Raw genomic sequence first — 10804 nt, 5'->3', positions numbered from 1 at the left:
CTCCCGCGCCTTCCCCGCCGCCGGCAAGCTGCAGATCCAGTGGCGCAGCGCAACCTTAGCGCGCGGGACACCGCCCGGCCCAGCCCGCTCTGCGCGCGCGACGGCTTCGGGCGGGGCCCCCGCGCAGGACTCTGGGAGTTGTAGTCCGTGCGGCACACTCCCGCCCAGCCACGGAGACTTGCCCCAGGGTGTGGAACAGACAGACCGGTAGGCTTTGTATGGGCCCCCAACCCCAAGTCCCCGGGCGTCCAGACGTGGGGTAGAGCGCCCTCACCCGAAACGTTGGCGGAGAATACGGAGCCCTTAGTCTGATAAGTATTGGGATCTATTTCTTCCAGAATATAGGGTGTATCTTTTGGGAGACCTAGGTGAATTAGAGCACTACCTCCATATGGGTGTTACATTCAGGTGGCAGTGTGGTAGTGTGTTTATAGGCATCCAAAAGACTTGGGTCAGCTTCTCAGTTGAAAGTTCAAAGCCTCCATTTCTTATATATAAAAATGAGGACATACTAATAATGCTTACCGCATAGGGTGTGTGTGGAGAATCGCGGGGAGCATTTGAATTAGCACTTGATACGTTATTGTAGCCTACAGGCTCATTGACTGCAAAGCACCTATAAATTCTAGACATGAAGATTACCTCATTGTTACCCTAGAGCTTAACAAATAACAGAAGCTCAATGAATGTTTGTTGAATGAATGACAGGGAGAGTGAATTGGGGGCTCTGACCTTATCCATATCAGGATCGAGGAGTACAAATATGATTATTTTCACCCACTGCTGAGGTCATATGCAAAGAGGGCAAGTGAGAATGTGGAGGATGGCGGTAGTGACCAGCCCCCTCTTCTCCGCCTAGGCTAGTCACATTGGTGAAGCCAGAGAGCCATTACCCCACCAGACACTGGAACAGGCCTGAGGAGTAGGTGCAAAGGGACACAGAAGGAACGAGACAGTATGCCTTCAAGTTGCTTAGAGTCTAGTTGGACACACAGAGAGGGCGGGTGGCGAGTAGGACACTAGAATAGCTTTTTCTTCACCAAGTGCCCATTGCACTTCTGTTCACACCCACCACACATTATTGTGATGTCTCCTTTGCCTTGCAGTCTGATACACCTGGGTTGCACTCCCAGCCCTGGCTGTGAGACATTGGGCAGATCACTTCTCCCCAGGAAGCCTCAGTGTCCTGATTTATAGGAGGGGATACAGTCATCACAGTCCCTGCCTCCTGGGGCTGGGTATGGATTTAATGAGACGACGTTTGTCAAGTTCTTAACACAGGAGTGGCACATGGAAGGCCCTCAGTTGCCATAATTGCTCAGCTCCAAGGGAGGGGGATGCAGCTGTCTTGATCACTGCAGAACCCCCAGCATTTGGCAAATGCTTTCAAGATATTTGTGAAATCACTGAAGACTAGTGGGCCTGTGCATCAGGATACATGGGCAGGGTACATGTAGTGGGAAGTAAATGGAAAGGCCTTCATGAGCCAGGCTGTCTATCCCAGTGCAGTGAAGAGCCATTGAGGGTTCTTCAGAAGGACAGGAGCTGGGTGCTGTCATTTGTGGGACAGGCTGAGCTTAGGCTGACCTCGCAGTGGGCTCCTTTCCACTGACATGACCCCCATCTGTCCTGCTTGCACTTGAATCTCTGGACTTACCGGAGACTGACATTTGGCCTACTTGAATTAAACCTCCCCAGAGGGCTGAAGTGGTTTGGCTCCTGGCACACAGTAGGTGCTCACCCCATAAACATTCAGTTGCATGTGGCATTAATGACCTCTGAGCTAAGTTCACCCACTCTGGGTGTGTACAAAATAAATACCTCTGGCTTATTGTGTACCGGATGACTTTAGAGGCCTCAAAGGGCCTTCCTGGAAAATGTCAGCTTGTTTCCTGAGTGCTTACTATGTGTTAAAGCACCACACATGCACAGTGGAACTGTTGTGAGATAGGCATGTACTCTCCCCATTTTAGAGATGAGACAGAGGCTTGAAGGGGCGATGTGACTACTGTAAGTTTGCAGAGCTGGTCAGTGGCGGGCCAGGTCTGCCTGCCTTTAGAGCCTGTGCCCCCAAACACTACTCTGGGGTCAGCTACATATGCCTTTTATTAGGCAGAGGGAGAGGGAGCTTCCCCTTGGCTACTGGGAGAGGACATGTGCGTCCCGGGACAGGCTTGCTCCACCATACTCGAGCTGTGTGACCCTAGGATCCTCCGCGAACCCGAGACCAGGGTCTTCATGAAGTGAGGTTGTGGGGCCCGACCGAGTACGATCCTGCACGCTGTGGGGACAGGAAAGCGTGGGGGTTCAACTTCCATTCCTTCAAGGTGAAGCAGCCCCTGCTGTGTGCCAAGCACTGTCCCAGCATGGAAGGGAAAGAACAAGGACCCTGCCCTCTTGGAGCGGCCATGAACTCGGAAATAAATGTCAGAGTGGTAAGCGCTCCAAAGAAAATAAGGCGATGTGACGGAGGGGAAGGGGATTTGGGTGGGGTGGTCAAGGCAGGCCTCTGAGGTGACGTTTGAGCACATGTATGAATGACGAAGAGCTATGTAATGACCTGAGGACAAAGACAGGAAGAAGGCCAGTGTGGTTTATTGAGATGAATGGAAGTTTCTAGGCAGGAGTTGACAGAGCCTCATGGGCCGTGGTAAGAACTCAGTTAAGTAGTAGCTATCGCCAGTAATTTTTCTCCAGCTGTGAGCTGGTGACAAAAATGCCACCTTATGATCTGCAGACAGGACTCCACTCCCAGGTAATCATGATGCTTAGCACCTGTCTCTTGAACGCCGTAAAGGCCCAGGGTCATGGGGGCACCAAGGGGCTGGAGCAGGTGGGCTACCAAGCTGGGCTGAGGCCATCTGGGTCCAATCTTTCTTCAACTTTGACACTGTTGACTTTTACTGACCTGGGGATGGGCGTGTCTGGGATTCTGGCAAGCGATGGAAACAGCTGGCAGGTCCAGAAAGGTGGCCTATACTGCAAAAATCTATGAGGCGTGAGGAGCTCACCCTAATCCCTTCCTCTTTCTGCAGAAATTCAGAGTTTGGACAAGGCTTCCCTCTTGAAAAGAGGTTCCACGGTTGGTCTCCAGCCTCCTACACCTTCCCTCTGTCACTGGGCGCCCTGGACTGGAATGTGGTAGGCACAAGGAAGGCAGTGTTGAGCAGGTATTCGGACACCTCTGGTTCCAGCCTTAGCTCTGTTCCTATCGCCTCGTTAGTAAAATAAAATAGTACCACCTCTCTCCATGAGTTGTTGGAGATGTCAGTGTGATAAAGCCTCTAAGTGCTTGGCACTGCCTGGCACTTAGTACAGCTGTAAGTACACCGTAGCTGTTATCCATAGGAAAAGCAAACAGGAGGCATTTGCAGTCTGTATTCTAGTTACTCCAGGAGATTCCTTGCCCATCTCTGGGCCTTAGCTGCCCCATCCACACGAAGAGATGCTTCTCCCAGACTCAAAGGCTGACATTCTGGGAGCGCATCTGGTTCATGTGGTTGACAGGGCCACCCACTTGTCAACAGTACCTTTCTCCCTGGCTGTCTGCACTCCCTGGCTCCGACCCAAGGAAAATACCTGGTTGCCACTCTAAAATAAACCTGCCTCACGGTTGCCTCCTCCACAGGTAAACACAATAGCACGATTGCTCCAGCCCCTTGGCTTCTTCCAATGAAACCTTTCTTTGTACTGAGTGGCACTCACGAAACTCCCACAATAACCATAGGAGACAGGTGGTTTTTATTCCCCCTGGCACTGATTATGAAATGAGCTGAGGGAAAAGGATTTGCCCCAAGTCTCTCTGCTGGAAAACCGTGCAGGGGCTGGGAGCTTAAATCCCAGTCTACCCGATTTCAGACCAGAGGAGATGGGGCAGGCAGCTAATACACAGGCTGGAAGGGACATCTGCCTTTGGGGCTCAAGAGTCAGCCTGCACTGGGTGAAGGCAGGAGAAGCAGGCACATGACCTGATGGAGCTTATTCAGATAGAGACAGAGCTTCCTATTCCCATCGACCTCTTTCTCTGGCCTTTGGAACTGGTATAGTCCTCACTTGTGGCAGGGAGGGGTCTGGAACGGGGGTTGCGGACCTGAGACATCCCTGCAAGAGCTGGGATGACTGACTCCTATTCACATGTGGTTCTCTCGGGCAGCTCCCGGCTCCCCTAGGAGCCCCACTGCCTGCTCCCTCCTGGGTTAGCCCTCAAAGTCACTCAGCAGTGGTCAGGACGAATTCTGATAAATGATGTCCAATGGTCAGGGTTCAAAGAAAACAATCAAAAGGTAGTGGCAAAGGAGCCCTCTGCCCGCTGGGGAAGTGGTAGGGGTCGGGGTGGGGAGCCAGGCGGGCCCTCCTGGCCCAGCGGCACAGGGCCTAGGCCCGACCCACGTGTATAGGGGGGTCTGTGATGCCCAACTCCTCCCGCAGGGCCCTCAGGGACTGCGCCCAGCGCTGCTCGTAGTATAGGTTGAGGACGCAGGGGGCCCTGCGCCCATTCTGAATTGCCCATGGGATCAGCTCCGTGACCAAGACTTCAAGGTGCCTGTGGGGCAGCAGGGAAGAAAAAAAATGTTAGGCCCTGAGGGCCGGGTACGCTATGTACCCAGCAGTCAACGTGCATCTTCTCAGTTAGTCCTCACACAGACCAAAGAAGGTAGTTATTGCCACTTTTCAGATGAGGAAACAGCAGCTCAGTGATGTTAAAATCCTGTACCCAGAGCCACATACCTGGAACATGCCAACGCCCAGGTTTAAATCGAGGGCTAACTGATGCTAGACCGCCACCAGCCCTGACTGCATCATCATGACCTGGACTGAGGCCGGGCCCGAGAGACCCCTGACTGCGTCATCATGACCCGAAAGACCCTAAGGTCCATGCAACGTCCAGCTTCGTTCAACGCCCTGGAGACCCCATGCCACGTCAGTTTCACCTCTCCACCCGGTTCTTTCCACCCTGGCCTCCGCCATGGGCTGCTCAGGAAGGCTGCATGCTCTTCCATTTCCTGGAGCCCTGGCCACTTGAGAACTTACTGGACACTGAGTCGGATTGGCCCGAAGAGCGCACCCAGGATGCACATGGGCAGGCCGGTCTGGACAGCTTCAAACCATTTCACGACGATCTCCCCTGGGGGGCAGGGTAAGAGATGAATAGGGCCCAGAAGAGAAGCCAGTGGCACACATGGCAGAGAACAGGGAGATGTCTGCTCCTCTCTGAACCTGCCAGGGATTAGACATACCCAGGCTAGGCTGCTGGGCCCTGGGGCACTTGGCCTGGAGAGGCGGAGAAGGACCGAGAAAAGTGTCAAAGGAAACAAGGGCTGGAAAAGAAGCTTGAAGTCAGAACGCAGAGGACTCCACATCCAGGCTGGTTCCTACAGGCCCTAGGAGTTTCTGAGGGGGTCAGAAGAGGGAGCTCAGATGCTGGAGTCGGGTGGCAGAGACAGGTGAACCCTGCCCTGGCCCTGAAGACAGAGCCTGGCTTGAACGCAGATCACCCCCCCACCCTGCCGCCAGCCTCCTCCCCGCTGAGGCAGGTGACAAGGTAGCACTCACCCAGGATGTTGGTGGGCATCCCCAGCAGGGTGTGGAGCATGTCGTGCACCTCCCGGTACCGCTGGATCACATATGCTAGCTCCTCGTCATCCACGAATCGCGTAGGCGCTCGGGTGTCCGGGGAGACCCTCTGACAACCGTGAACTTCCCCTAGACCCCCTTCCCCACAGTTCCCAAAGCCCACCTGCCAGCTTCTCCTCTACTCTACCAACCACTCCCACCGAACTCTCTGGAGATTTTGCTTCTGTCTACGCCTGCCAACTGGGGAGTCCTCCGGCAGGGTTTGGCAGCCTCTCAGCCTACCCCAACTCACACACATGCCTGTGTAACCTGTTGAAATCCATGGCACAGAAGCCTGGGGAGGAAGGGGAAGTGGGAGTTGTTTAATGGGTATAGAGTTTCAGTTTTACAAAATAAAAAAGCTCTGGAGGTTGGGTTCATAACAATATGAACACTACTTAACTACTTAACACTACTGAGCTATCCATTTAAAAATGGTTAAGATGGGAAATTTTATGTTTTTGTTTTTACCACAATTAGAAATTAAAAAAAAAAATTTTAGCACAAGCAAAAGCCTAGGGTGCTCTCTCCCAACTACCCTCATCTCCACCTTGATAACTCTTGCTCATCATCTATGACTCAGCTTAAGGGTCCCCTCCAAAGGGAGACCGTTCTTGACCTTCGGACTGATCAGGCCCACGTTGTGGCCTTTTGTAGTATCCTGTATCTTTCTGTGGCATTCGACGTGATTGTGTCATGATGTTCAGTGCATGTGATTGTTAACGTCTCTCTCCTAGACCTATGCTCGCCACAAGTTCCAATCGAGAAATGTTGTACATGAAAATACGCACTGGATTTCAAGACTTAGTATGAGAATGATGTGAAATCATAATCATTTAAGAATATTGATTGCATGTTGAAATAATATTTTAGACATTGGATTAAACAAAATGTTATTAAGATTAATTCCACCTGTTGCTTTTTGCTTTATTAAAGTAGCTAGTAGCAAACTTTAAATTTCTTATGTGGCTTCTTATCTATTTCTATGAACAGTGCTGCAGCAACCTCTCATTTGCATAGGACAGGGCTGGCTCTGTTTTGCTCAGTCTTATCTCTAGGGCCTGGATAAAGAAACATCTCTTGAATGCATGAGGAAAAGGCTAGTTCCAGGCACTTTTCTGACTCCTAGGTAGGGATGTCAACTGTCCTTTTATCCACTTACTGCCTGAGTCCTCAGTAGCACAGAGTGGGAATAGCCTGGTCTTCCTATACCCAAAGCATGGCCTCAGCCTGACCAGAGGCTGAGAGATTTGATGTTTTTATTGCTCTGGGGCTGCTAGCTCTGTGCTATGGTCTGTGTCCATTGGCCTCATTGGGTCACGGGCCTTGATTTCTTCCACAGAGTTCTCCTTCCTTTGTGAGGCTGAAGGTGGTCATAATGCTAGAGGCTACATTTACCGAGTCCCTACTATGTGCCTGCCCTGTATGATGTCCTTTACGTGTATTATCATACTTCATCCTCATCACCATCTGGGGGGTAGATGCTATTATGACCCTCAGATACAGATAACAAACATGAGGATCAGAGAGATAAAGTAACTTGCCAGGATTCGAAATAGTCTGTTGGACTGCAAAGCCAGTTGCTTTAACATCTATTAATAATAAGCCATATAAGTGCCCTGGAAGATAAACATTAGGTTCCTTTTCCTCATATAAAGAATCTGAGCCTCATTTGACTTGTCCAGGTCTATAAAGCTGGGAAGGGAGACAGGATTCTAACTGGGACTACTCTTAACTCCAGAGCCCAAGCCTGTAATCTTAGTGCCACAAGGATGACCACACCTCCTACCAAGATCAGCCTCAAAGAGTGTGGCCTCACCTGGGACCTTGATCTAAATCTCTTCTGGAGCAAAGGTGTTACTTCACACTCCTTGGGTTGCTGGTTTCCATCCTCTAGAAGAGTCATAATCTCTAGGGCTGTTACCACAACTAGGGCTGTGATTGGGCAAGGTGCCCAGGGAGGCCCTGGCTGTCTCATCCTCTCCACAATAACAGGACAAAAGGCTCTGGGGAAAATTCAGAAGCAGCTTGTCCCTCCTGGGGTGACACTTGGGGCAGATGACCCTGGTGAGTTTCCCACTGATTAAATAACTTGCATCTGGGTGAAATCTGAGGGATATGGTATAAAATAGGGCATGGACGAGTATCAGTTGAGTATGGGAAACAGGTTATTTTTTTCAAGGACAATATCCTTCTAGAGCAATGGTTCTCAACTGTCCACCAGGGGACATTGTCTGGAGATATTTGTGGTGATTATAACTTACGGGAGTGCTACTGGCGTCTAGTGAGTAGAATGCTAGAATGGCTGCAGAATGCCATAACTTGTCATACCATAGGAAAAGCAGTGTCTCTGAAACAGGACACAGCGAAGCAGTTAACAGCATGACCTAGGTTTAAATATTCCTTGGCATCTGGCATGCAATAAGAGGTTAACAAATGCTGCCTGGTGTTATCAATTGCAGTGATGTTACAGGCCCATTTACCTGTGCCAAAGAAAAAACAAAGCTTTGGCACAAGAGACTGAAAGCACACCTGCTTTTCTTTCCTTGAGATGTCACCCCCATTCCACTCATCTAACCTTCCTGGTGACTGCCAAATGCACAGAAGCTGGAAACTCACATTCACATCCAGGAAACGGAGATACTCGCGGCCGAGGGAGCCCTCAGGTAGGTTCTGGAGCTTGCCCAGGTTGAGGGTGGACAAAGAGATCCGGGGACGCTGCCTACGAGGCAGAAGTTAGGACTTAAGTATTAGGAGGGTGCCAACAAAGGTAGAGGTGTGAGAGGTAAAGGGGCAGAGTGGCAATGGGGCATCTTCTAGACTACCACAAGCTAAGGTCATGGTTCCCACCCACAGGGGCACAATTGAGGCCAGTCAGCCTCAGATGTGATCAGGGCACTCACAAAGGGCGGTACAGGAAGGGGTGGATGGTACAGCCCACACATGTTATGGGACAGAGCCCTATGGATGGAACTGGGCCAAGGTCACCATACGATAGTACCCAGGGATCATCGTAGTGTCTATATGAATGGCACCCCTGGAGTTGGGCAGTGCCCAGCCTGTGCAGCCATCCAGAGCCAGGATATCAAGAAGAGTTCCTTCAAGGAACAAGGTTGACACAATGTGACTCCAGAGCGAGCAGGGTCTCCAAAAAATGCTCCTAACCCCCCCAAGGCAGGGCTAGGACCTACTGCAGGATCTGGGAGCCTTCTGGATCCCTCTTCATCTGGTCCCTGAGGACCTTCAGGGCACGGTGTCCTGTGGTCTCCCCTAGAACTGCAACCATGTCTGAAAGGAAAGACATGAGGACAAATGGAGGCTATGAACTTAGGTAAGTTATTTGACCTGGTCTGAGTCTTAATTTCCTAAATGACAAAATACGGATGAGATCTTCCTCTTAGTTATGAGAATTCATGTTAAATGCTTAGCAAATCATCCTGCACAAAGTTACAGCTCAATATATCTGTAATTATTAGTATTATATAATTAATCTACCGGAGAGAGGTGGCTCTGGTTAGCATGGTGCTCTAAAGAGATTATAAATCACTTTCACATCCATTATAACTGTTGCAGAAAAGTTGCAAAAATCGGACAGGGGAGAAACCAAGCAGCACTCGGAGAGTTGGGGAACTCAGGTTTATTATACCAGTGATCCGCTCTGAAGATCTGGGCCCGAGGTTCAGTTGCAACATTCCTTATATAGAACTTATTTGGCATGGGCTAATTGGTTAATTTGTCCTCAAATGGTAACAAAGCTCGGGAGTTCCTATGGGTTGCAGGCAGTTATAAAAGAGTTATAAAGCACAGAAGTTGCTAGGAGGTACAGGCGGTTACATTCGTTGCTTAGAACAAACAAAAGGGAAGATGAGTCTTTGAGTGCAGCCTATGCAGCAAGTATATTTACAGAAACAGAAGAGCTGATTAGCCTTTAGTGTGAAAATTCCTCTTCATAAAAATATCATGTCTCCATCGACAGGTACAAGCTTTGGCATTAGAGCCCAGGTACAGTCACTGTCTAGGTGAGCTGATATAAACTGCTTCACTAAGACTCAGTGTTCTACTTTGTGAAGGGCAGATAACACCTTTCTCATAAGGTTAATATGAGAAACCAAAAACATGCATATGTATAAAGCACTTAGCCAAAATAAGTGCTCAGTAATCAGTTAGCATTACTGTTTTTATTAGTAGGAGTAATAGTACTTTCCAGACTTAAGAATCCTGAGGGGTGAGAGAGCATTTGAGATCTTGCTCCCTGGCATATGTCATCAGTTTTTCTCAAATAAACTCTTATAAAAATTAATAATAATAAATTATTATTATAGGGATGAGAAAGGCATCATAGAATCCCAGGATGTTGTCATACATTCGGGAAACACTTACTGAGCATTTATTATGTGCCAGGCACTATCCAAAATGCTGCTGATACAATGGAACAGGGCAGTCATGGTCTTTGACCTCTTAAAAGTTATTTTCTAGTGGGATGTTATCATGCGCTAGGTGGATATTAATCTATTTAGTCCAGAGGTTCTCACTGTGGCTGGATGACATAATATCTCCAAAGTCGTTTCGAAAGGCAGCTCAGATTCCACGCCCCTTCTTCCCGCACCTTTCCAAGTCTGAAAGAGTTTACGGTGAGACGCAGGCATCTGCATTTTTACGAATGTTCCAGGTGACCATGAGGCGCAGCCAAATTTGGGTACCCTGGTCTAATCTATTTTCCAATTACCCATAGGAAACGAAAGCTCTGACAGAGGTCGGGACCTGCCCAAGCTTCCAAAACAAGGGCGCTCCCGGATCCTTTGCTGCCTCCATGGCAGCGCGGAGCACGAGCGGTCTTACCGTGGCGATATGGGTCGTAGAGGGCCATTGCGGCAGATCCCGCGGCCAACAGCGCTTTCTGCAGCGGGGAAGTGCGGATGTGTTCGGGGTAGAGCAAGGCGGTGCCATGGCTCGCGGCTCGGAGGGGCACATCTGTGGGGCAAGAAAAAGGCAGTGGTCAAACGTGTGCGTGGCCCTCAGGACTCCTTCCCGCCCCCGCCACTTGCCTGCGAGAGGCCCAGGGATGCACTGGAGTGGGCGGAGGGGGCGCAGGGCCCGCCACAACCCCGTCGTCATAACAGCTGGGACTTTCTGACCTGCGCGGGGGGGTAGGCGGGACAAAGCCGACGCTCTAAACTTTTCTGGCGACGGA

General features: G+C 50.2%; 1 protein-coding gene and 1 long non-coding RNA gene across 2 annotated transcripts; one reads left to right on the top strand and one right to left on the bottom strand.

Annotated features, from left to right (window-relative positions):
- The first annotated feature begins 37 nt into the window (after positions 1–37).
- On the top strand, positions 38–3249 carry LOC120601646 (uncharacterized). Its single transcript, XR_005652500.1, has 2 exons — positions 38–207; positions 2328–3249. It is a non-coding gene; the product is annotated as an uncharacterized LOC120601646 (long non-coding RNA).
- Positions 2580–10784, bottom strand: COQ4 (coenzyme Q4). The gene is made up of 7 exons (XM_039861446.1): positions 10659–10784; positions 10453–10584; positions 8805–8901; positions 8233–8335; positions 5554–5683; positions 5032–5125; positions 2580–4543 (listed from the first exon to the last, which is right to left on the bottom strand). The coding sequence occupies exons 1-7, from the start codon at positions 10726–10728 to the stop codon at positions 4375–4377; spliced, it is 795 nt and encodes a 264-aa protein (XP_039717380.1). The 5' UTR covers positions 10729–10784; the 3' UTR covers positions 2580–4374.
- Positions 10785–10804: the final 20 nt, after the last annotated feature.

This window comes from Pteropus medius, unplaced genomic scaffold (genome assembly GCF_902729225.1).
Source record: "Pteropus medius unplaced genomic scaffold, Ma_sr-lr_union100, whole genome shotgun sequence".
In the NCBI taxonomy this organism is placed as follows: Eukaryota; Metazoa; Chordata; class Mammalia; order Chiroptera; family Pteropodidae; genus Pteropus; species Pteropus medius.
The sequence above is the reverse complement of the archived record's forward strand: the minus strand, read 5'-3'. Positions and strand labels throughout refer to the sequence as shown.